The sequence below is a fragment of the Dipodomys merriami genome, unplaced genomic scaffold (assembly GCF_024711535.1).
Source record: "Dipodomys merriami isolate MVZ:Mamm:240054 unplaced genomic scaffold, mDipMer1.0.p SCAF_39, whole genome shotgun sequence".
Classification (NCBI taxonomy): domain Eukaryota; kingdom Metazoa; phylum Chordata; class Mammalia; order Rodentia; family Heteromyidae; genus Dipodomys; species Dipodomys merriami.
In genome coordinates this window covers 8045926-8072379 of record NW_027205492.1, presented here as the reverse complement: position 1 = coordinate 8072379, position 26454 = coordinate 8045926, and the positions used below count along the sequence as shown (strand labels likewise).

General features: G+C 51.1%; 1 protein-coding gene across 2 annotated transcripts in view; it reads right to left on the bottom strand.

Moving 5' to 3' along the window:
* Ptpn1 (protein tyrosine phosphatase non-receptor type 1) overlaps window positions 1–26454 on the bottom strand; it is a 49855-nt gene that overhangs the window by 10351 nt on the left and 13050 nt on the right. For both annotated transcript variants that reach the window (XM_069990000.1, XM_069990001.1), the window contains exons 2-3: window positions 4366–4456; window positions 1349–1449 (exon numbers count right to left, since the gene is read on the bottom strand). In XM_069990000.1, the coding sequence (XP_069846101.1) occupies window positions 1349–1449; window positions 4366–4456 (192 nt within the window). The remainder of the gene's footprint in view (window positions 1–1348; window positions 1450–4365; window positions 4457–26454) is intronic.

The following is a 26454-nucleotide window of genomic DNA, read 5'->3' as shown; positions in this document are numbered from 1 at the left end:
GCACACCACCCTAGTTAGATGGGTCTGAGACATGGGAGATCCGAAGGAACAGAGTCCCAGCCTAGCAGCCCCCACTTTAGAAAATGGACCCGATGCCACAGGTTCCAAGTAATGAGGTGGTAGGAGGAAGAAGAGGGCTGAGTAGGAAGAGCGAGGGGGTGAGGAAGAGCCACGAGAGCTTCCATGGGAATTTCTCCATGCTGTTGCCTTTGGCATTAAAAACCAAAGTCGAATAGCTGAAAGAAGTCAGTAGGAACTTGGGGTTCCTACAAAGATCCACCCTCGGGAGGTTCCTTCCGTATCAACCCCAGCAGTGAGGCCCTGGAGGCCAGCCCAGCACAGCCCGCACCCCACACCAACGCTCCTCTGCCCCACAGACCCAACGCAGTGCCACCCATGGGAGCCTCCAGGCTGATCTGGGCCACGGTGGAGAAGCCCAAAGTGGTGTGGGGCTCACAGGGTGCACTTGGCCACCACCTGGGATCAAGCCAGGTAGGCACTGAGAGGCTGGGGGAGACGGGAAACCACATGGTGACCAAAGAGAAAGGTGACGGCGAACTCTGGGCACAGGTGAAGACTGGAGAGAACGGAGGAAAAGGAAACCTTCCGTCCTCCCCCTCCAAGTGTCGTGGGCTCTCTGAGACAAGCCACTTCCATGGCCTTTCCCAGAGGTGCCGAGAGCCACCGGCACACGAGTGACTCCCTGCGCGTTCCTGTACTCTAGTGAGCACGGAATGAGCTCAGGGCAATACTGACTGGCTTCCTTCCAGAGATGTCCAGCCTCTGCTGACCTGTCCATCAGCCACAGGAGTGCTGGAGGGCAAACCTCGAATCCCCAACAGGTGCGGGCCGTCCTCTGGCCCTGGCTCTGCTGTCCTGGCCAACAGACCACTGGCAATTTTGTCCAGGTTTTCTTTTTTTTTTTTTTTTTTGGGGGGGGGGTCCGGTCGTGGAGCCTGAACTCTGGGCCTGGGCGCTGTCCCTCAGCTCTTCAGCTCAAGGCTAGCACTCTACCACTTGAGCCACAGCGCCACTTCCGGCTTTTTTCTTTTTGCCTATGTGGTGCTGAGGAATCGAACCCAGGGCCTCATGCATGCAAGGCAAGCGCTCTACCACTGAGCCACCTTCCCAGCCCATCGTCCAGGTTTTCTTATGCTTCCTTTCCCAACAACCCATTTCACATGCCCCAGAAACAGTGCCAGTGCCACCAAACTGAGTGTCTCGAAGAAGGTTTTCCTGCTTTCTGTGGCACTTTCTGGCACATGAAAAACCACACTCTAAAGGCGTGGGCAGCAGCATCCTGAAATTCAGGTTGCCATTGAAGACATAGCTCGGGCCGTTGGCATACCTGGGTGAGAATGTAACTCCTCTGGGCTTCCTCCATGGTGATCAAGCTGGCATTGATGTAGTCATTATCTTCCTGATGAAGCCTGATCCGACTGTGGTCAACTGAAAGGCAAAGCAGACTCAGGTTAGTGCTGGAGGGTCAGTGTCCACACGGCACAGTCACAACTTGAAGACCTGGCACTGTCCCTGAGCTCTTCAGCTCAAGGTGAGTGCTCTACCACTTGAGCCATAGTGCCACTTCTGGTATTCTGATGGTTAGTTGGAGATAAAAGTCTCACGGAGTTTCCTGCTCGGGCTGGCTTTGAACTGTGATTCTCAGATTTCAGCCTCCTGAGTAGCTAGGATGACAGGCGTGAGCTACCGGCGCCTGGCTCAACTTGAAGTCCTTTAAACAAGCTTTTGAAATTTTTGAAGTTCAAGTATAATGAACTTGGATGACGCTAAACCTTTCATATCTCATTATCAAAACAATTGGAGAGGAGACAAGCACAATGGTGTATGTTTATAATCCCAGCACCTGAGAAGATAAGGCTGAAGCTTTAGAATTCCAGGGCAGCCTGAACCATAGAGTAAGACCCTGCCTCAAAAAAAAAACAAAAAAAAACAAAAAAAACCCCAAAAAACCCAAATGAGCCGGGTGCTGGTGGCTCACATCTGTAATCCTAGCTACTCAGGAGGCTGAGATCTGAGGATCACCATTCAAAGTCAACCCGGGCAGAAAAGTTGGTGAGACTCTTACCTCCAATAAACCACTAGAAAACTGGAAGTGGCGCTGTGGCTCAAGACATAGTGCTCTCTTTTCTTTTTTTTCTTTTTGCTTATGTGGTGCTGAGGAATCGAACCCAGGGCCTCATGCATGCAAGGCAAGCGCTCAACCGCTGAGCCACCTTCCCAGCCGCATAGCGCTCTCTTTGAGCTGAAGAGCTGAGGGACAGTGCCCAAGCCCAGAGTTAAAGCCCCATGACTAACAAAAAACAACAAATGAACAAGCCAGGTGCCAGTGGCTCATGCCTGTAATCCTTGCCACTCAGGAGGGTGAGATCTGAGGATCATGGTTCGAAACTGGCCCAGGCTGGAAAGCCTGTGAGACTCTTATCTCTATTCAACACCAAAAAAGCAAGAAGTGGAGCTGTGGCTCGAGTGGTAGAATGCTAGCCTTGAGCACAAAAGCTCAAGGACCACACTCAGGCCTTGAGTTCAAGCCCAGGAGAGGCATATACCCACAAATCAAAACAAAACCCCAAAGAACAAAAGACATTTAAAAGATTTTAACTGGAAAATGAAACAGCCCCAAGCCCAAAACACTGAAGGCATATAAGTTTAGAAGTTCTGCCCCAGGTTACTAAAGAACAACAACAAAAAAACTAAAACCCAAATACCCACCCCCTAACTCTCCCCCACACCCCTGTTAAATCATTACTTTGCCTCAAGCAGTGTCACCCAGAGCCATTTTCTTGTCCTACTGGGTGGCAAGAGCAGGCGGTTCCTTCTATTTCTGGCCCAGTCCAGGGGACGTGGGATTCAGTGACTCCTTTACGCAGCATCTTGCATGAGAGCCACAGGAAAAGGAGACGTTAGTTACTGGGCTATATGTGGCTTCTGTTCTAAAGATCCCAGGAAGCAGAGCTTCAGTGTAGAACAGCCTTCATCATCACAGAGGTTAGCGGAAAGGGAGACACTCAGGAGATGTGGGGTGGCCAATCCTGTGTGTTGAGCAGGTCAGGTGGCCCTGGACGAGCCTGGGAAAGCCCTGCGGGTAGGGGAGGCATGCTCGGAGGGAGCGGCGGCTGCGCAGAGCCCTGCTCTGTGGAAGACGAGGGCCAGCGCTGTTAGGGTCACCCCCAGCCCCGAGAGCTGGGCAGGAGGCCACCGCCAACCCAGGTGTCCTTCCTGCTCTGCCACAGCCCCCACAGCAAGTCACTTTTCTACTGGAGAGCACGGGCGGCGGGGGAACGGGTGAGAGAAAGGAGTTAAACATGGCGAGGGAACACTGCTGTGCCCTCACCCACTCCTGAGTGTGGAAAGGGTGAACAGTGGCTGTCCTGTCACACTCGCCAGCTGCCAGGACAGAACTCCACAGCAGAGCTGCTGCTATTTTAAACAATGGGCAAGGGAGAGGCCGCAGCCTAGAGTGCCAGAGCAAGAGCACCGGGTGCCGGGCATGAGCCAGTGTCCCCGAGGCCCTGGCAGTGTACTGAAGATGGCCCGGTGGCCATATTCACCGCCACTCACACCTGAGTGAGACCCCAGGCTAAGCAGCTTGTGACAGGCTGAGTGCGACTTGCTTTACTGCCAATTAGAAAGGGGCATAATGCGCCGCAGTGATGCAGTGCTAAGGGGCAGGGCTGAGGTGCACCAGGCACCAGGCTGAGAGGCACAAACTCGGCACCAATTCCAGGCCCATTCCTCAGCGTTCCCAGGAACGGAAGCGACTGTCTGAGAGGCATCAGCGGCCGCGAGCCCTTGCAGACGGACAATGCCTACAGGTCCTGCAGGGGTCTGCCAGGCCTCTGAGGCCTACCAGGCCTGGCGATGTCCAGCCCCGAACTCAGCCCTGAGTTCCCCGCTTCCCACAAACCCTAACCTGTCCAGTTTCTTCTTTTCAAGGCACTGGCAGAGAACCAATCTCTGGGAAGACAGCTGTGAGAATGAAGGGTGGGGAAGAGAACCGGCAGGAGTGGGGGGCAGTGGGCGCCCGCCACGTTCGGCACAATTCTGATGCTGAGTCACCGCGGAAAGGCTGTGTACGCGGCCCCGCACTCCGCTTCAGCTGTGGGAGAATGACTCATCACACAACAGCCCAAGCTAAACACAAGTGCTTTCAACTTCGCAGAATTTTCCAGAAACTGAAACCTTCCCCCTTCCAGAGTGGTGGAGAAATGAACCATTACTCTAAGTGGCCAGTGCCCTTCTGACGTGTGACAGCAGTGACTAATCTCCACGAGAGTCTGGCCCGCGGGCCGAAGGAGGCCGGGCAAGGCCCGGGCTGAGGAAGGGGCTGCGAGCGCGGGTACTCACAGGGGCTCACGTCCCGGTACCGGTTCCGGTTTTTGTTCTTGGGAAGCTTCGCCACTCTGCACGGGAAGTCACTGGCTTCATGACGGATGTCCTACAAAAAAGGATAAAGCGTTCTCTTTTGAAATCTCTGGCACCAAGAACTCATCCAGACACGTCACAGACTCCCGCCCTGTGCGAGGCACAGAGAGCTACAGACACCAAATCGGCCTGGCCGGCGGGGCGGGAAGGAAAGAGCAAGGCGTTCGTCGAGGCACACAGGTGGTCTCGGGAGGAAAGCAGAAGGGACTGGTCACAGACTCAGCGGGATGTGGTGGGGGGCTGAAAACTACCAGTAGGAAGAAGGGGGCAGGAGCACCAGAACAACAAAGCCACGGGGGCTGCAGAGCCCCACAGGATGCCAAGAACAGTGGGAGGTGTGGGAGGACGACAGACGGCTGGAGGACATGGGTGGGCAGGCCAGATCTTGAGCCTAGAATGCCAGGGCTGGGAGTTCCAACGGGAACCTTCTGTACAGGGACACTGATGCCAACAACCATTGGGAGAAGGCAAATCAAGCCACCGCCCCTGGATCAGCAGCAGAAGCCCCGCCGCCTCCCGATGCAGGAGGCCGGGAGGCCGGGAGGCCGGGAGGCCGGGGAGGCCGGGAGGCCGGGAGGCCGGGGAGGCCGGGAGGCCGGGAGGCGGGGAGGCCGGGAGGCCGGGAGGCCGGGAGGCGGGGAGGCCGGGAGGCCGGGAGGCGGGGAGGCCGGGAGGCCGGGAGGCGGGGAGGCCGGGAGGCGGGGAGGCCGGGAGGCCGGGAGGCGGGGAGGCCGGGAGGCCGGGAGGCGGGGAGGCCGGGAGGCCGGGAGGCGGGGAGGCCGGGAGGCCGGGAGGCGGGGAGGCCGGGAGGCGGGGAGGCCGGGAGGCGGGGAGGCGGGGAGGCGGGGAGGCCGGGAGGCCGGGAGGCGGGGAGGCCGGGAGGCGGGGAGGCCGGGAGGCGGGGAGGCGGGGAGGCGGGGAGGCCGGGAGGCCGGGAGGCGGGGAGGCCGGGAGGCGGGGAGGCCGGGAGGCGGGGAGGCCGGGAGGCGGGGAGGCCGGGAGGCCGGGAGGCCGGGAGGCGGGGAGGCCGGGAGGCGGGGAGGCGGGGAGGCCGGGAGGCGGGGAGGCCGGGAGGCGGCCGGGAGGCCGGGAGGCCGGGAGGCGGGGAGGCCGGGAGGCGGGGAGGCCGGGAGGCCGGGAGGCGGGGAGGCCGGGAGGCCGGGAGGCGGGGAGGCCGGGAGGCCGGGAGGCGGGGAGGCCGGGAGGCCGGGAGGCGGGGAGGCCGGGAGGCGGGGAGGCCGGGAGGCGGGGAGGCGGGGAGGCGGGGAGGCCGGGAGGCCGGGAGGCGGGGAGGCCGGGAGGCGGGGAGGCCGGGAGGCGGGGAGGCGGGGAGGCGGGGAGGCCGGGAGGCCGGGAGGCGGGGAGGCCGGGAGGCGGGGAGGCCGGGAGGCGGGGAGGCCGGGAGGCGGGGAGGCCGGGAGGCCGGGAGGCCGGGAGGCGGGGAGGCCGGGAGGCGGGGAGGCCGGGAGGCCGGGAGGCGGGGAGGCCGGGAGGCGGGGAGGCCGGGAGGCGGCCGGGAGGCCGGGAGGCCGGGAGGCGGGGAGGCCGGGAGGCGGGGAGGCCGGGAGGCCGGGAGGCGGGGAGGCCGGGAGGCCGGGAGGCGGGGAGGCCGGGAGGCGGGGAGGCCGGGAGGCTGGGAGGCGGGGAGGCCGGGAGGCGGGGAGGCCGGGAGGCCGGGAGGCGGGGAGGCCGGGCGGCTGAGTTGGGCGTGCTCCTGCAGCACTGCTCCCCCACAGCACCGACCTCAGGCTGTTCTGTCAGTGCCACATGACAAGCACACGCAACAACACGCACACACACCACCACCACGAAGCAGTTCCTCCAACACCTGGTGACAGCCTAAGCTTTATATGATTAAAAAAGAAAGAGAAGCTGGGCACTGGTGGCTCAAGCCTGTCATCCTACCTACTCGAGGCTGAGATCTGAGGATCACGGTTCAAAGCCAGCCCAGGCAGGAAAGTCTGTGAGACTCTTATCTCCAATTAACTGCCAGAAAACCAGAAGTGGCGCTGTGGCTCAAAGTGGTGCTCTAGCCTTGAGCTGAAGAGCTCAGGGACAGTGCCCAGACCCAGAGTTCAAGCCCCATGACCATCAAAAAAGCCAAGCCAAGTGTTGGTGGCTCCATACCTGTAATCTTAGCTAATCAGGAGACTAAGGTCTGAGGATCATGGTTCAAAGCCAGAACCAGCCTAAACAGGAACATCCATGAGACTCTTATCTCCAATTTACCACCAAAAAGCCAGAGGTGGAGCTGTTGTTCAAGTGTTAGAGCTAGCCTTGAGCAGGAAAAAACTAAGAGACAGCACCCAGGCCTTGAGTTCAAGTGGCAGTACTGGCACAAAAATGGAAGAGGAAGGAAGGAAGGAGGGAAGGAAGGAAGGAAGGAAGGAAGGAAGGAAGGAAGGAAGGAAGGAAGGAAGGAAGGAAGGAAAAAAGGAAAAAAGGAAGGAAAAAAGGAAGGAAAAAAGGAAGGAAAAAAGGAAGGAAAAAAGGAAGGAAAAAAGGGAGAAAAGAAAGAAGGAAGAAAAGGAGAAAAGAAAGAAGGAAGAAAAGAAGGAAGGAAGAAAAGAAGGCAGGCAGCCAGGCAAACTGGCCCCCGGGGAGAGCAGAAGAGGGCAATGGAAACAGTTCTGGAAGCTGGAAATCAGATGACTCAGTTGGCCTGAGAAAGCAGCACAACTGTAAACTACAGTGGGAAAAGCCCAGAGTCCACCAAAAAGCTGGAAGTGGAGCTGTGGTTCAAGTGGGAAAGCACTAGCTTTGAGCAGAAAAATTATAAAACAGTACTCAGGCCTTGCGTTTGAGCCCTGGTACTCAAGTAATAATAATAATTATTATAATAATAATGCCACTGAGACTAATATATAAATATACAAAATTTTAAAATAAACATAAAACTACAATATGTGTATTTCTTGTGGCATGAACACTTAACTCAGGACTCAAGAGCCCTGTGCTTCTAAACAAGGGCTCTACCATGTTAGCCACACACCCCCTCCCATCCCAGCTTTCTCTTGATCAGTCTCTGTATGGTGTAACTTTATCCCTTTACCTTTGTCTACCTATCTTTGTGTATGTATGTGTGTGCGCGCACGTGTGCGCGCGCGCATGTGCACCAGTCCTGGGGCTTGAACTTAAGACCAGGGTGCTGTCCCTGAGCTTTTTTTTTCCCCCCTCAAATCTAGTACTCTACCATTTGAGCCACAGCTCTATTTCAAACTTTTCTGGTAGCTATTTGGAGAAGAGTCTCATAGACTTTCCTGCCCAAGCTGGCATCAAACTGTGAAACTCAGATCTCAACCTCCTGACTAGCTAGGATTATAGCACCCAGCCATATCCTTATTTTTAAAGCACAATTCTTGTAGTCAGCATATAGTTAGGTTATGTTTTTAAATCTACTCTGGCAAATGTCTTCCTTAAATGCTAGTATGTGTGGACCATAAATATTTGGTGATGATGTACCTGATGGTTTTTCATTCTAATTTGCTTAGTTTATGGAAATGGGTGAATCAGCAGTTTTAGTTTTCTCTGAAGATCTAGACAGCACTCCTCCAACATTTTGGAGGGAACTCAAATTCCACCAATTTGGCCTGCTTTAGCCTTGTCCACATTCTTTTCCTCCTTGTGGGTCTTCAAGTTCCAGGAGTGCTTTCTTCCGTAGTGCCTGACCTGCTAATGATCCCAGAAGTGCAATTTTCCTTTTGGGTCATGTTTTTTTCTTCTGGGGAACTTCTGGTTATCTTCCACTTACTTCTCATTGGGTCTTACTGTCCTTCACACATCCCAAGTTATTTACACTGGTGCTGTAAGATCCTTGTTTGTCACTTATAGGTTTGCTTCTCTTGTCTGGGTCTTCTCTGGCTAAGACTCCCACACATGTCAGCATGCTGGCCATTTCCACTGCCTGGTCCAATTATCCCCAAGGTGTTTTTCTCATGGTTTCTGTGAACTTGGGTGGACGCTGGCAGTTGGGCTGCTTCCATTAGCTGATCTTTACCCAGGTTCAAGGAGCCTCACTCTAAGGAGTTCACTGCCAAAAAGGTGTTCCCTTTGGAGCCTTCGGAAGTGTTCTCTGTGCAGAGCGCTCACTGGTGAAGGTATGCTGGGCACGCTGTAGCCATTTCAGCCTCTTTGAGTTCCCATGTCTGCCTCCCAAACCCAGGAGTCTGCCAGGCAGGAAGTTAGTCAGGGGCTCACCTTAAGTCCTTTCCGTCTACTACTCAGGTGATACCTCTAATAGCTCCATAATTTACTGTTAGTCACTAAGCAAAACTTCCACTTCAGACTCTGTGCCAAGCACTGTTCTGGATTTGGGGGCTGGCTATAACGAACAGGGAAAAATACTTTCCTTCATGGAATTTAGCTTCTCTAAAGGAAAAAGACAAAGCCAATCATGTGTCAAGTGGTACTAAACTACAAAACAGAGAATGACAGGAAAGAGCAGATTATTCTAAGCAGGCTGGCCACAAGAGGCCTCGCTCGCAGTCAAGTGGCATTGGAGTGGAGACCTACAGGAGGCCAGAAGGAAAGCAGGGACATCTGGGGAGTGTGCCAGGCAGAAGAGCGTCTGGTGTGCCTGAGGGACAGCAACAGCGCCACTGCGGCTGGAGTGGGGCAGAAGGGGTGGAGAGAGCGCTGTGAGGGGACAGAAACAATCCTCAGCATTTGGCTTTGGTATGGTATGAGGGTTTCAGGGCTCAGCCAGGAGCCCTTCTCGGCTGCTGCATGCAGGGTATGTGGTGTAGAGGATGCAGTGAGAAGCTGGTGCCGAAACATGGCAGAGGTGGAGAGAAGGGGTGAATCCCTAGCGATGGTAGGAAGCAGGCATGCCCTGAGGGCAGTGATCATGATGTCAGGATTAGCAGTCCCAAGATGATATATGGCAGAGTCCTTGACTAGCAACCCTCCAACACGTGTACACGTACACACACACACACACACACACACACACACACACACACTCTCTCTCTCTCTCTCTCTCTCTCTCTCTCTCTCTCTCTCTCTCTCTCTCTCTCTCTCTCACTCTGAGGGCTGGCAGCACCTATATAGGTCAAGGTCACTAACGGAATTAGAAGAGAGAAAATGCCATTCTATACCACAAAAGTTTACACATTTATAGCAAATCAAATTTTTAGATTCCAGGACAGTATCAAAGATGCAAGTACATCATCCTAGGTTCAATCTCCAGCACCACCCCCACCCAACCCCCCAAAAAAAGAAAAACCAACTAGACCATTGTGCTGTTAAGCTGATCAAGGATGAAACAACACTTCTCATCTACCCAGTGTATGAACTTCCTATAGAGAAAACAGTAAAATAAAGGCCTTGAACTGATGAGACAATTCAGAGCCAGAAAGATATAATAACCTGCCATGGAAACGGGGTCCAGAAGTGCCCCCACAAACAAGAGCCAGAAGCATGCCACGAGGGATATGCCCAGTCAGAAACCTTGCATAGGAAATTAAACCGGCTAACAATCAATAGCATATTCTTTGCTTCCTCTGTTCCCTGGCCCCTTCAAGAGCCTACTTGCTCTTCTTGGTGTAGATTTCAGAAACGTGATAGACTAATAATACAACCCCTGGCAAACAACAAGCCTGGCACTCACAGGTAAATGGATCCAGTTCCGTTGTATATTTATATAGGCATCAGACACCCTAAGAGATCCAAATCAGCTGTCTTCTGATTTTCAGGAGAGAAGAAAAGGCAAGTTTTTCCAAAGTTATGATTTACCTAGGCTAGAAAGAGTCATCAACACTTGATCAAGTTTAAACAAAGCATCTCTTGGGCTAGGGATCTTGAGAGGCAAGAAAACCTGCAAAGGCCCAAGACCTGAAGAATGCCTCCCAGGGAGTGCATTTGAGCCTCATGAATTAGCTTTTGTATTTACTTACATCTCCCAAGTCCAATTAGGCAGAAAGTCAAACATGGGTCAAAGCGGGCATTTTTCTTTTCTTTTGTGGCTTTTGAGACAGGGTCTTGCTCTAAAGCTCAGGCTGGCTTCGAACTCCTGCTTCTGCCTCCCAAATGCTCAGGTTATAGACATGTACCACCACCCCTGGATCTGAGATCATAGTTCTCTTGAAACTGTCTCATGTTTTTATTTCACTAACCAAAACATCATTACCAGCTCTACTGTGCTTCTCTCCACTTCCACAACTAGGTGGCCATCTGTGTAAACAGTGTGCATAAGGAGCAGAGGAGATTCCCGTCAGCAGACAGCAGTCAGATCATCAGGCACTGGGTCACAGCCCAGGGCTGCAGCAGGCACTCAGTAACTGCTGGCTGAGTGAACGGAAGGCTCAGCGCTACTCCGGGCAGTGTCTTCGGCCGCTCATGAACATGCTCAGGGCAGTGCTAAGCTCCTGGGAAGGGAGGGCAGAGACAATGCCAGATGGATGCTATTCCTACTATTACAAAATAAAATATCTTGGAATTTCTGTTTTGCTTCTGCAGTTGCCTATACAGCCTCCTAACAACAGAACACTGAAATAATTACTAAAACCTGAGCCCACAAAGCAGAAAAGGTAGCAGATGTGGTATTTACACCCATTCTAGAGGCTGAAGTGGGAGGATCCTGGGGCCAGCCTGGGCTACCCAGTGAAATAAGACAAAACCCTAAACGCCAACCAAACATTAAAACTGAATAAAAAAGAAAAACTAACACTAGCAATCAGAAGGAAAAATACCAATGTAAAGGTAGAGGGCTACTTTTGAGCAGCTCGGGTAGGGGTGTGCACAGGAAGGGTCCTCCAGCGGCATTTGGCACCTACTGCTCCGCCCCAAGGCCCCTCCCCAAAGGGTAGCTAAGGGGGTTGGCTCACGGAGTTACTTAGGAAACGGGGAGGCAGAGCCGCCTGCAGGGAAATGCGGAAATAGAACAGAGCAGCAACTTAAAGAAAGCAGGTAAGCTAGCAGAGGGGCATGCCACAGCAAGCCTGAAAGAGGACACAAACAGAAATGGGGACTCGCCCCACGTTCTACACACCAGACCTCAAAGTGACATGTGCTGAATAAGCTTCGTTACTCATGAATCTCATTATCACGGAGCACACAACATCTCATTATAGCAGAGTAAACTCTAAGAACTACACAACTGACTAGAGGTCAGCTGTCTTGCAAATGAAAAGCAAGATGTATTCTTTACATCCACAAATTAGTGGGCCAACATAATTTACTACAAACACCTTAGGAAAGAACTGAGGATGTCTTTAAATGACAGCTGCATGGCTCAGGATTTGATCCTCAGCACCACAGGACACACCGTAGGGAAATGTTTTTAGTTTACGTATACTCTGTATAATTAACACAGTTTTAAGTGTTTGTTTGTTTGGGGGGGAATTGGGGTTTGAATTCGGAGCCTTTCACGAGCTTGGCAAGAGCTCCACCACTGAGCCTCACTTCCAGTGCTTCTCCGCACTGGTATGTTGAGATGGAGTCTTGTTCTTTTTTTGGGGGGGGGGATGTCAGTCATGGGGGTTGAACTCTAAGCCTGGGCACTGTCTCTTAGCTCTTCAGCTCAAAGCAAGCACTCTACCATTTGAGCCACAGCGCCACTTTTGGTTTTCTGGTGGTTAACTGGAGATAAGAGTCTCATGGACTTTCCTGCCCAGGCTGGCTTTGAACTGTGATCCTCAGATCTCAAGCCTCCTGGGTAGCTAGGATTACAGGTGTGAGCCACCAGTGCCAGCAAGTCTTGCTCTTTGTCCAGACTGGCACCTAAACTGAGATCCACCGAGTCTAGGCTTCTCGCAGTTGTTGGAATGGCAAGTATGTGCCATGCCCATCTTCTTCCACTGAGGAAGGGGAATCGTGGACTCTGCCGGAGCTAGCTAGTGCCCAAAAGCTTCCTGATCTTAGCCTCTCAAAGCAGTGAGAATTACAACAGGTGTAAACCATGGGCACCCGGTCATTTGTTTTAAATAATAAATAAAAGGCACAAAATTAAGCTGATCCATACCAAGCCAATTTTGATTTAGAAATTAAAATGGGTCTATGTACTGAGTAAAAACAGATGCTAAGTCACGAATACTGGAAGACCCACAGGGTGGCTGGCAGAGATGGCAGGGAGAAGGAAGACAAGGGCCAATGGTTGGCATATAAAGGCAGTCGGGTGAGCCAGCGCTGCCACTGGCCAGAGCTCTAGAAGCTGCTGGGTATCTCCAACAGGGCCTGGGACACAGCTTAAAGAAATGGAGTTACAAATCACTAACAACAACTACCCACACAGGGAAAACTACATGACCAAAACAAGTTAACTTCCCCCACAAACCAGGGGATGAGGGCAGGAATGGGAGCAGGGACGCCCTCCACAAGGCTGTGAAGGGAACGTTTGGTGGAGACAGCAAGCCAAGTCACACTGATGTGCTGTGCACACCCTCCACTCTAAACAAATGACACTGGTCAGTTACATCCAGAGAAAAGCATGGAGCACAGCTAGACTCCAAACCAGAATGAGAAGAACGAAAAAGAAAGGCTTCCTAGAACCAAAATGGCCTGCAAGGGAAGCAGTGTTCCAAGCACAGAGGGGGCCAGCTCTAGACAAGAAGAGTGGCAGATCAACCGCACCAGGAAGCCGCTGTGTCAGGGACTTAAGGAGGACTGCACTTCATACCAGGGACAAGTGAAGGAACCATGTGTAAAAAAGCTGTCATGAGTAAAAACAAAAAGAAATGAACCCGAACAAGGAAACGGGAGATAGAACAGAACAAATGGGAAACTTAGAAGTAAATGTGATCATCATGGAAATTCTTCCAAAAAACCCAACACAGACAGCAGAACTCTAGATGGAGCAAAAGATTAGAAAATTCAGTGCCTAGGGAGGCATAACCCCAGCTGCAGTAGAGAGCTGGAGAGATAAGGAGAAATGTGAGGGAGGATAGCCCGCCTGCAGCCACACCAACACAAGAGTTGTACAGAGACTCGCCAGGGACTGGAGGGAGGGGGTGGATACAGGGAGGGGCAGAGATGAGAGGGAAGGGTGCAGGGGAGGAGTTAAGCACGAGGCCACACAGCAAATCACACTCCTGTCTGGAAGCTGAACAGAGCTGCATCCCTGTCGCTTAATTTCAAAAAGTTCCCAGGTTATCCAGCCCATTCAAAAAGCAAATATAAAAAAGGGACCACAGTCTCGAGTGTTGACCCTGAGTCCTTTTCAAGCACAAAGCCACATTTTTTTTTTTTTTGTCGGTCGTGGGGCTTGAACTCTGGGCCTGGGCGCTGTCCCTCAGCTCTTCAGCTCAAGGCGAGCGCTCTACCACTTGAGCTACAGCACCACTTCCGGTTTTCTGGTGGTTTATTTGAGATAGGAGTCTCACGGTGTCTCCTGCCCGGGCTGGCTTTGAACCGCGATCCTCAGATCTCAGCCTCCTGAGTAGCTAGGATTACAGGCGTGAGCCACCAGCGCCCAGCTACAAAGCCACATTTTGTGCATGAGTGCGTGGCTATTTTTGATTCTCAAGGTCTGATGTACTTTCAGAACTGGAAATTATCTCCCAGCTGCACTGAAGAGTTGGTCTGGAGTTAGAGCGCCCTACTTTGAAAGCAACGCTGCTATTAATGGGAGCACATTGATAAGTGGTCTATACTGAAAACTTTAATGCACAAAAAAATGGATTTATGCCTTAAACTAGAATTTAGAATCAGCCTTCCGAATGTCTGCAGTGAGCAGCTTGGTATTGCTAACACAGAGAATTAGAACTGCTCACAAAGAGGTAGAAAAACTGCTTTTTAGTGGCACTGTAGCGTAAGTGGTAGAGCGCTCGCCTTGAGCTGAAGAGCTGAGGGACAGCGCCCAGGCCCAGAGTTCAAGCCCCACGACTGACCAAAAACAAAAACAAAAAAAACCCTGCTTTTTTAAGTGTCACTGACTTTACACAGTTATTTTTACAGACTTTGAACCTTATTTTCACAATAGTTTTCTGTTCAATGTCACCCCCTGGGCAGAATAGAAAGAACAAGGCTTCCAGTAAGCAACGTCAATCAAATGGCTGGAAGCAGCTGGACTTTTCCTGTAAGCTCAGAGCAGTCTAAACAATCAAAGCTCCTTTCGCTTTGCTTTGTTACCTTCTGTCTTCAGGCCCGGTGAAGAAGACAGTGGGACAGCTGACCCACACAGCAGCTGGCAGCCAGCAAAGCTGTAGCTGTCCTCCCAGGAGGGCTCTGCCAGCCCCACCCCTCCCCTCCTCCACGCCCAGCCCAGGTGCCCAGGTGCCTGTGTGGCAGTGTGCTCTCGGGTATCTGGGTATCTCCACCACCCCGACAAAACTCCTGCAATGCTCTGGAGCATAATTTACAAATGGGAATGGGAAGAAAACAGATTCAGAAGGAAAATAACTTCAGTAAAGAATTTCTCCAGTACTCTGAGAGTGACAGGAGATCTGTTAGCTAAAACCCAGGAAAGGCATCTGCAGGACCACAGACCAAATGAGTCCATGCAGGACTTTCCCACCCATCATGTACTTTCCCGACACCATTTGAGGGAACAAAGAACAAGACCTGACCAATGCATGCCCCAGAGCACTGAAGTGAGAGTTCTGTGAGACCATAGAAGTAAAATGACAGGTTGGGGAGGGAGGAAGCAGGTATAGCTTTCCAAAGAACTCTGAATATGAAGCAAGGTTTTAGATTCGGCAGCAACAGCTACCAGCTAGCTACACGGCAGCAGTCAGGATTGAGTGGAGGAGACGCCAGGCCCTGAGCTGGGCTGGCGCAGGCAGCCCCACAGCCAAGGCTGCAGAAGACCAACAGTGAAACCGAGCAGCTTGTCCAGGGCAAACAGCAGGGGTGGTCACTTGCACAGGCAGAGAGAAAGGCTCAAAGGCCACAGCCTCTCTAGTCCTGGCCTCTCTCTTCCTGTTTTTTCCTGGGGAATAAATGAAGGCTTCTAGTACTAAACATTCCTAAAACACATGCACCAGGCTATACCCAAAAACCTTTACATACCCCCTAATATGAGCAATTTAAGGGTAACTTCGGCCTACACACAGACTCATCTTTTTTAGAAGTTCATCTATGAGCAAGATGGAACTCTACTAAAGTTAATTTAGGACACTGGGGATAAACAGTGGTAGGAAGTCAGGAGATAATCTCTGAGGCAGTTTGAAGAGGGAAAGCTTCTTTTTCTTCTTTTTCTTTTCCTCTTTTTCCTCCTCCATCCTCCCTCCTCCTCCTCCTCCTCCTCTTCTCCTTCTCCTTCTTCTTTTGCCAGTCCTGGGGCTTGAACTCAGGGTTTGGGCGCTGTCCCTGAACCTCTTTGTGCTCAAGGCTAGTATTCTACCATTTGAGCCATACAGCCACTTCAGCTTTTTCCGGGTGGTTTATTAGAGATAAGAGTCTCACAGACTTTTCTGCTGGCTTCGAACTGCAACCCTCAGATCTTGGCCTTCTGAGTCACTAGGATGACAGGTGTGAGCCACCAGCACCCGGCAGTGAGAGCTTCCTGACAAAAACTCAAGTCATGGGTTTAATGCCCCTGCTTGCCACCCGAGCCTTGTTAGGTCTCCTTGTGGGGTTACAGGGCACCAGCCACACTACAAGTCCACTCTGAGTGAGTCAAGCAGTACTCAACTACCTGGAACGCCAACTCACAAAAGCATTTCTTTTTTTTTTTTTTTTTTTTTTTGTTGGTCGTGGGGCTTGAACTCTGGGCCTGGGCACTGTCCCTCAGCTCTTCAGCTCAAGGCGAGCGCTCTACCACTTGAGCTATAGCGCCACTTCCGCTTTTCTGGTGGTTTATTGGAGATAGGAGTCTCACGGTCTTTCCTGCCCGGGCTGGCTTTGAACCGCGATCCTCAGATCTCAGCCAGCTTTTGTGAGCGCCCGGCTCACAAAAGCATTTCTAAATACAGTCAAGTTGAAATACTGTTATAAAAATGACGTTGACCGGTGGCATTTGTCACTTCTGTCCTAATATCTGCCCATCATGTCCTTGCCACCAGGCCCCTTGGTGGGTCTCAGGAGGTGCATCCCCCCTGCTTTCCATGGGATGACACCTGCACAGACACCACCCACCACAGTGTACTTCAAGTGTGTTTCAAGCGCCCCCTTCCCTGGCCCCGCCTCCCCATCCCTCCCCGCCTCAGGCTCCTGGCAGCCACAGCCAAGTCTTACAGGAAGGCACACTGATGGAGGAACATAGCAGACTGTCCAGCTTTTTCTTTTACAGTCGTGGGGCTTGAACTCAGGGCCAGGATATTGTTTTCTGAGCTATTTTGCTCAAGGCTAGCACTCTACCACTTTGAGCCATAGCTCCACCTCTGGCTTTCTAGTGGTTAATTGGAAAGAAGAGTCTCATGGAGGTTCCTGCCTAGGCTGACATGGAACCAAGATCCTCAGATCTCAGCCTCCGGAGTAGCTAGGATTACAGGCATGAGCTACTGGCACCTCATTTCTTTTCTTAATAATATACACTGTTCCTTAATGGGCGCTGGGCCAAGTCCTTCAATGACAATAAATACTGCAAGTATCTTAACTATCACTGTGCATCAAACTACTATACAACACAGTGACACACAACATCTGACCCACGGTAGGCCACGGCTTTGCAGTGTGGCCTCTGGGCTAGGGGCTTGCAGCTGAGAGGCGGGGTGGGGAGGGGTCCGCTGTGGCTCAGTGTTGGCACACATGGGTGCTCCTGGCTGGCAAGGCTTAGGGTGTCACCCGTGGCCAGTGAGTTAGCACGAGCTTGTTCCCAAGGGGGCACTGGAGCTCTCCAGAGGATCAAGAAGGCCAGCGGCAGCACTCATGCACTCTGTCAGGATTCCTCTACGCCATAACCACCTCCTGTCCCTGGCCATGAGGAAAGAGACTGTGTGCAGGCTAGTGGCCATCACACCCAGGAGTGTGGGCAGCCTGGGGAGAGGGTCTGTGACTTCTGCAAACAACCTGAGCAGGAGTTCACTAAATGCAGCTCACCTCCTCAAGCTTTTCCTTCACCGTTAGTTTTTCAGAAACTCTGCCTATTGCAAGTTCATGCTCTTAAATTATCTTCTGGAAATTCATCTCAAGGAAAAAAAAAGTTTTTTTAATACTTAAATCCACCCCTTTCTCCCCTCCCCTCCCAACCCCACCCCACACTAGGCCTCCTAGTCTCCCAAGTGCTGTGATTACAGGTGGGAAGCACCATACCTGGCTTAATCTTATATCTTATTTTGCCTCACAATGATGCTAATAAAAGAATTCAAGCAATAATATATATATCTTTTTTTTTTCTTCAGTACTGGGGTTTGAACTCAGGGCTTCAGATGCTAATCCCCTTTCAAGGAGACTCTCTACACCTGAATCATGCCTCCAGGCCTTTTTTGCTTTATCAATTTATTATAGGATGGCTTCAGACAATGATTCTCCTAGCTCTACCTCCTGAGAAGTTGGATAACAGAGGTGTGCCATCATGACCAGCCTATATCTGCCCTTCTAGCAGCTGCTCATGTATATAATGTAACTTGGCTGGCAAACACTCTGTGTCTGCTGGACAATGTGTATACAATCATCCAAAGCTGCCACAATTTGTCTCTCTCTGACCTTTGCCTTCTAATCATTTGGCATATTAGGTTAGTCTTCACTCAGCCTTATGCAAATTTTAAAGACATCAACTGCCAAAGAATACTTTTTCAACTTGTTCACACAATTAAAAAGTTCCATGTATGGGAAACTAAAGGTAGGAAGGCAGATAATCACAAAACTGTCATTGGAGCAATAACAACAGAACCTTCCTGGCTAGCGCAAGGCCTCTGGTTCAAACCCCAGTGCCACCACCACCATCAAAAGACAATAAAGATAAACAAAAACAGATTATGCAGCCTAAGTTTACTCTTTGCAACTAGCAAATTAAAGATCAAAAGGAATGAAAGGTTAAAAATTAGGAACTATTCTAGCCAGGTGTGGTAGCACCTGACTGAAGAGGATAAGACAGGATGATTGAGAGTTCAAGGCCAGGCTGTCTTACTTTGAGAAACCCTATATCCAAGAAAATAAGTATCATCCTTCTTCCTTAAGGAAAATATTCCATTCATACCCAATACTTATCTGGCATACATTGTGATTTAACTTGAAGAGATGAATACATTAAAGAAACACATTTTCTATACTATGGAGGCCAGCAGTAAACCTTGGCTAATAACATGATCAATTTGTGAAGGCAGAGTGGAGCCAAATACTTCCTTAAGAGGGCTTGCTCAATATCTCAATGCCCCAAGTTAAATTAGACAGGAACCAGAATCCATATACACACTGCCAGATTCAGCCAGGGTTGGAACTATTACATAAATAACTTAAGCCTTCAAGTAGCTGATGTGGAGTAACAGCCTTTGAAAATATTATGCAATTTGCTACATACTTTTCCTACAAAGTTCAAGAAACAAGGACCTGCAAACCCTGGAAGGAAGAGAGACATTTAACAACACATTACCTCGGCTTATCTGTGGATCTAAGGTGGGAACACCAAAGCATGCTGAGGGTACCTTTAAGAATCAAGACCATGGGGCTGGGAAGGTGGCTCAGTGGTAGAGCGCTTGCCTTGCATGCCTGAGGCCCTGGGTTCAATTCCTCAGCACCACATAAGCAAAAAAGAAAAAAAGCCGGAAGTGGCTCAAGTGGTAGAGCACTAGCCTTGAGCTGAAGAGCTGAAGGACAGCGCCCAGGCCCAGAGTTCAGGCCCCATGACCGACCGACCGCCGCCCCCCGCCAAATAAAAAAAAAGAATCAAGACCAGGAGCTGTCGCTGCTCTTGACGTTGCCTCTCAGGACAGGCTAAGGTTGACAGACAGTGGTTACATCATGGTCTCTGTTGTCAGGGAGCTTGCTCTAGAGGGGAGACCAGGTGGCTTCAAAAATAGGCTGCAGTGTAGCAGGCGAGGTCGGAGGGAAGAAGCGAAAGATGTCCAATTAGCTAGTGAAGTCCCAAGTTCCGAGGAACCCATGTAGCTAGAAGGAAAAGATGACGCGCCTGTCCATGCAGACTCTGGCTGGCATGAACGGCTGTGTCCGAGCTGTTTCCCCCAGCCTGTCCTGACCCCACTGCTCAAAAGGCAAGCTCACCAACAAGGGCCTCTCTCCACTGTGTGCAGGCTCATGGCCTGCCACCTGGCTCACTCTCAAAGCTCTCCACCTTAAACAAAAGGCAAGCTGGCACCACACACTACAGTCATCCCTCGCTATATCATGGTTCACTTATTGTGGCTTCACTGGGTCAAGGGGTTTTCTTTTTTTGGGGTGGGGGGGTGGGGACTTTTGGGGAGTGAACCTAGAACCTCAAGTATGCTAGGCAAGCATGCTACCACTGAGCTACATCCCCATATTAAAGGTTAAAAAAAAAAGTAAATAGTGATCCTTCATCCATCACAGGGGTTATGTTCCAGAGACCCCTGTGACAGGTGAAAATCCACGAAGTAGCAATAAGTGAACCAAGGGACGACTATCTAACACTGCTATCATGAGGATTTTCACCTGTCGCGTGGTCTCTGGAACCTAACTCCCATGATAGGAGAGGGATCACTGTAGTGGCCTGCAACGCAGGAAGAAGGATGATACTACTTTGGTTTTCCCTATGACTCAGGGTCTCTGTATGTAGGACAGGCTGTCCTTGAACTCCCAATCCTCCTGTCTTACCCTCTTCAGGGCTGGGATTACAGTCATAGCTACCACATCTGGCTAGAAAATTCCTGGCCTGACTCCTAGGGGAGCACAAGGCATAGGCTAAGCTTCTTGCCTCCACTCAACAGGGCAAAGAAGGCTGTGGAGAAGAGGGGGCGAGTGAGCCCCGCTGTACCCTAAAGGAGCGGGCATGGCAGGCAGCACGATTCCTGCAGTGGGGGCTCAGTGAGCATGGCAGAAGATCAGGGAAGCGGTGGAGCTGGATGATGAAACAGCAAACACTAACTGCAGAAGACACTGGCAATAACCAAAGCCACTCAGAATGGACGCAGACTCTGCCAGAGGCTGCACATCCCTTCAGTGATGACTAGGTGTCCCTGCTGTGGGAGTCAGGGAGCTGCTGGCCGGGAGTGGGCAGAGGACCATTCCTGGAAGAACATGCCTCTCCCCTCACTTCTCCCGCAGGCAGCACACCTCCTGACAGGGCACATTCCTGGAGAAGGCCACATGCCACTGGACATGGAAGGCGGCAAGGTCCACAGCTGGACATAGGGGAGACTCCTCCAGGGTGCCCTGAGACACACTGACCAGCCAGCACTAGTAGAGCTCACAGCAGTCCAGTGTGCCCAGCTCTGCAGAGAACACTGCTCAGGCACCTGTGGTGAGCACCATCTCATTTACTGAGCCACACCCACACCACACCCATGGCAGCCCAGGCTGGGCCCTGGATGCACCTGCTGGTGGAGGGGGTGACAATGGCCTAGGCCCTGGACACTAGCATATTGCCTTTATCCTTGAGTCCAAACTAGCAGTGGTGCCCTTCTGATCCCTACCTCCGTGTGTGCACATGCATGTGTGTATGTGTGTGTGTAAAAGGTTAAGTCCGGGCAACACATGGCAGGTAGCCTGTAGGGGTTTACTATGCTGATCTGGCTTTTAAACATGTAGGATGATACAATCAGACCGTGCTCCTGAGGGCTCAGCGTGGCTGTGTGATTCCAGGCATGTGGCAGAGACAGTGGCAGTGGGAATTCCCAAAGTTTGAGCGATATAGGCCCCAGCCCCACTGGGCCTCTCAGAACAGAAGCTGAATGCTAAGCTAGAGAAGCCCTGTGCTGGGACAGAAGAGGAAGGAACAGGCTGAGATAAAGGCAAGGGATTGGAGGAAGGGCCGGGACACAGCCTTCAGAAAGTGCAAGGTCATTTATAAACTCATTTTGCAAAGGGGGAGCTCATGGCCCAGGCTAGAAAACCCATCCCACCTCTTCCTTCCTAAAGCCAGGGGGAAGCCTGGGGCCTTGAACAACTACCGACAAGGAGTGGCTGAGTTCCACTGCCATCTAATTAGGAGCAAAAAGGAGGAAAAATCCCATTTCTTTAGAAAACAATGACAAACTCGTGAAAGTAAAGGGAAAGGTTGAGGAATGGAGTGACAGAAGCTGCAAAAGGACATAAATCTGAAGGAGAGGTCAAAGAAATAGTGACTGGACAGGCCGGAAGGCTGCTGTCACCTGTGATCCTAGCACTCAGGAGGTGGAGGCAGGCAGGCCGCCCCGACTACATGGTGACCTTCCCTCAGGAGGAAAAAACAAAAACAAAAAGATTTAAAAATAGGTGCAAGGAATCTGAAATCATAAACATGAACTGAGGGGTAGGATCATGGTTCAAGTAGTAGAGCGCCAGCCTAGCAAGAGTAGGACTTTGAGTTTAAAACCCTAAGAAGAAAGTGGTGCTGTAGCTCAAGTGGTAGAGCCTTTGCCTTGAGCTGAAGAGCTGAGGGACAGCGCCCAGGCCCAGAGTTCAAGCCCCACGATCGACCAAAAAAAAAGAAAGAAATATAGAAGGGGCTGGGAAGGTGGCTCAGTGGTAGAGCGCTTACCTTGCATGCCTGAGGCCCTGGGTTTGATTCCTCAGCACCACATAAGCAAAGAGAAAAAAAAAAAAAGCCGGAAGTGGTGCTGTGGCTCAAGTGGTAGAGCGCTAGCCTTGAGCTGAAGAGCTGAGGGACAGCACCCAGGCCCAGAGTTCAGGCCCCACGACTGGACCCAATAAATAAATAAATAAATAAATAAAACCCTAGAAATCACCAAGACAAGTTTTTGGAACATAGAACAACCTTGTTGCTGGATGTTGTCCACAGCCTCTGAGAATATTTCCAACCAGACAAGGGGTGGGTGACATGGGGGTGAAGGTCCTTCCAGCTAATTTCAAAATTGCTCACGTTGAGTTACAGCTGCGGCTCAGGTGAGAAATGATGACCAGATAATAAGAACAGGGGTGTAGAACTAGGAAATATTAGAAAATACAGACATTCTTAAATACCAGAGGGTTTCATCACTATAAAAATCCTTCTGGAAATAGCATGTCCCCATACCAGGACCAAGTCTGCAAGGGCGTCCTCTACACTTCTGTCCAACACTGGGAAACCCGGTGAGTGCTCCCCACACGCACAGCTCCAGCTGTTGAGCATCAGCCACCTGCCCCGCCCCATACACCTGCTCCGGTGCTTTCTAGACTGTTTTCCAGGCAAATGTAATACTCTTGTCTCTCCCTATAGCTTAGGAACACTTCCATTTTCTTAGCTTATCATTTTAACTAGAACCTCCAAACCCGTGTTCAATAAAAGCAGAGTTAACAAGAATGGCCTCCACGTCTGACAGGCAGGTTGCTATCAGAGGCCCCTCTCCCTGCGGGTACTAAGCTGGCATTGTGAAGGCTAGCTAGAGCTCAGGGACATTTTCCCTGAGGAGAGCTGAAATCCACTAACAACCAAGACAGAAAGCGGACCCTCCCTGCACCTGCCTGGCCTTTCCTCTCAAGCCCCTCCCTGGAGTGGACAGCGTCCTTGGCAGATTCATCTCCGGACGCTTTCTGGTGAAGAGCTTTCAGCCGACCCCCAGTCCTGCAAGACTTCTTGCCTTTGCACTCTCCTGTTGAAGCCTTGGGGACATTTTCTGATTGTAAAGGGAAGGCAAAGCGAAGGATTGTGTGCCTGGCCACCCAAGGCATCAATGTGAAATCAAGGGGGCTGGGAATGTGGCTCAGTGGTAGAGTGCTTGCCTTGCATGCATGAGGCCCTGGGTTTGATTCCTTAGCACCACATAAACAGAAAAGGCCAGAAGTGGTGCTGTGGCTCAAGTGGTAGAGTGCTCACCTTGAGCTGAAGAGCTGAGGGACAGCGCCCAGGCCCAGAGTTCAAGCCCCACGACCGACCAAAAAAAAAAAAAAAATGAAACTTCCACTGTCCTTAGGCAGCAGTACGTGAGGAATACTGAACTGAGGAGTGGCTGGCTGTGTACTGCCAGCCTCCCGCAGAGCTCTGGCACCTTCCTTTCCTGGGTGAAGCAGGGGGCAGGGATGCCTTTGCAGACAAGAAGAGGCAGTTGTCAAGCCGGGGACGAGGCACTACGTGACCAGCAGGAGCCTGCCCAGCTCTCCTGCACCAAGCAAACAGCAGCTTCCAAGGCAGCAGCTGGGCCTGCCTGCAGTGCCCACAATGAGGTGTCTGCAGCACCTCGGGCTAAGGGAAAAGGAGCTCATGGACCATGGCTGAGCTGTCCACAGGTCATCCCACGTCCCCTGCTGAAGCTGACAGTCCCCATCCTAACACACACACACAGCGTGCAGCACAGACAGATCCGTCTGCCCCAAGTCCTCCCGGCCGCACTCCTGACTCTGGGAGGTGGCAGAGATGGTCTTAGCACATTAGGGGCCTCCTGGCTGTGCATCTGATTTTCAGGTACCCAACAGCATCAAGAGAAGCAATGTGAACCCCAAGTGCTGGCGTCTTCTGCGACCTGAGCCTCTGTGGAGGCCAGGGCCCAGGAGAGGCCTGCATCCACCGCCACCCCCCCTCCACCCCCACTGGGCTCCCTCCAGCACCACCCACATGAGAAACCCTGGCATCATGGTGACTTTTGGAAACTCCCTGGGACACTGAAAAAACCCAGTTTATTTCACAAACGGGACACTGCTGGATGGATGTTCAATCACAGACTAGGTCAAAAGCCTGTTCTATAGAAAAGGAACACCTCAAGCTTATGCCAGGGAACCACGGAAGAAAGCAAAGTAAAGGTAGCCCTGGAGACAGAGGGCCCAAAGAGTCCCCAGGTCACTGTCACTGCTCTCCAGCCCAGATAGCAAGTCCGTGAGATTCTTAGCTCCAATTAACCACCAGAAATCAGGAGTGGTGCTGTGGCTCAAAGTGGTAGAGTGTTAGTCTTGAGCAAAAGAGCTCAGGGACAGTACCCAAGCCATGAGTTCAAGCCCCATGACCACCACCACCACCAACAACAACAACAACAAAAAAGCAAAATTTAAAAGTAGCCCCATGGAAATGGATGGAGCTAGAAGGAATCATGTTGAGTGAGGTAAGCCAAGAGCAAAGAGATAAACGGTACATGGTCTCCCTGATAAGTGGATGCTAAATCCAAAATGTTAGGTGATACGACAAAATTAACAGGACTTAAGAAACAAAGAACTCCCACTCATCTGGTCGAACCACTACTAAATATCCCCATCCTGCTGATCACATGTATGGCGTATAGTGTACACCGTTATATGTTATAGACTGTGATAGACAATTTACTCCAGAAAAGTTAGAATGAACTTGTGACTTTAAATGAGCATCATTATTCCACAATACTGTGAAATTTGGGAAATTATGTAATCACTTAACCACAATAAAAAAAAAAAAAGAACCTCGGGGAAGGTAGGGAAGGAAGGGATGGTAGAGGGAAAACAATGGAGGGTGTAACAATGCTCAATAGGAAGTGTACTCATTACCTTGCTCATGTAACTGTAACCCTCTGTATAGTATCTTTACAATAAAAAATTTAGAAAATAAAAAAAATAAAAGTAGCCCCATGAACACAGCCTGCTTTCTTTTATGGCCTACTGCAGTTTTGTTTCTTGTCTGCAAGTTAACATCTCTCCAGCTCTGCTTGCCTCTCTCACCCATGGGAGTGAAGACTGCTGCAGCCAAGCAGAACAGATGACACTGGGTGGGGGTCTATGTGTCCACCCATCACACTGCTCCCAGCTGGCCTGAGAAGCCCATGCCACTTGATGACAAAAAGCACCGCACACTGGGGAATCAACTACTTCCACACAAAAATGCCAGTTAAGACAAACCTACAAAACTCAATGTCCAAAGCAGGGAGAAGCAATCCACCCCTAAATCTCCCTTCCTGGCAAGAACCGACACAACACACCCTCCAGCTCTAAGCCACGGAGCCAAGAAGCATGCCCAGACAAGAAGAAGGTATTCAGGATTATTTGCACGCCTTCCCTTCTCCACTGAAGAACACGCTCATTTCCTAGGACTAGAAGATGAAGGCAAAGTTGAGAACTGCAGCAACGAGAGTCAACTGAGGCTGAGTCAAGGATAAAAAGGTAAAACTCCAAATGGAAATACTTTACCTGGCTGGAATTTCTGCTAGGAACTTTCTGGTAGATCAAAGTCCTAGCCAGGTGTAAGTAGATCACACCTGTAATCCGAGTTACTCAGGATGCTGAGATTTGAGAATCTGGTTCAAAGCTGGTCACAAATGACAAATCCAAGAAGCTCTAATCTCCAATTAATCAATTAAGCTGCAGTGGAGCTGTGACTCAAGTAGTAAGAGCACCAGGCTTAAATAAAAAAGCCAAGAGAGAAAGAGAGCAAGGTCCTTAGTTCAAGTCCCAGTACCAGAATTTGCATGCGCACAAATACTCACCCAAGACCAAAATCTCAGGAAATTCCAAACAAATGACTCCAAAGGCAAATTACTTAGGGAAAAATGAGCTAACTCTGGAGATCAAGCACACTCCTACTCTCATCCAGCTCTGGTTCAGAGGACCAACCAATCAACCACAAAATCATATGCTGCTAGAGCAATGTTTCCTGTCAGCATTGCTCAGCTCAGCTTCCAAACCCATGAAGTCTGCATGAAGTAGACTGACTACCCATCACCACTGGCTCTCGTACTTGGCTGGCACCCGGAGTGCAGACTGAGAAGCCTCGGGAAAGTGCCAGGGCCTGCGCATGGCGGGGAGGCAAAGCCAAGTGACCGAGCCACAGCCCACAGGAATCAACATAGCCAGGAAAACCCATGGACATGAATGAAGCCCAGGGACATGCAAGGCAGGGTCAGAGGACATCAGGAGCTACACAGCCCCTCCCCCACCTGCAGAAAGCACTAGTTCTCTCACTGGGGGGCAGGTTACGCCCAGGAATTTAATATAAAGAGTATAAAGAGTAAGAGAAAACTATGCTGAATAAATGGTAGGTCAGTAACCCATAATTCACACAATACCACAAACTCACAACTCCCTACTAACCACTCACTATTAACAAGTATCCAATCCATGACCCTGTCAGATAGCACCGCGAGAACTACTTCCTAGAAGTCTTCTGTTTCCTACATCAGGCCCTGCAAA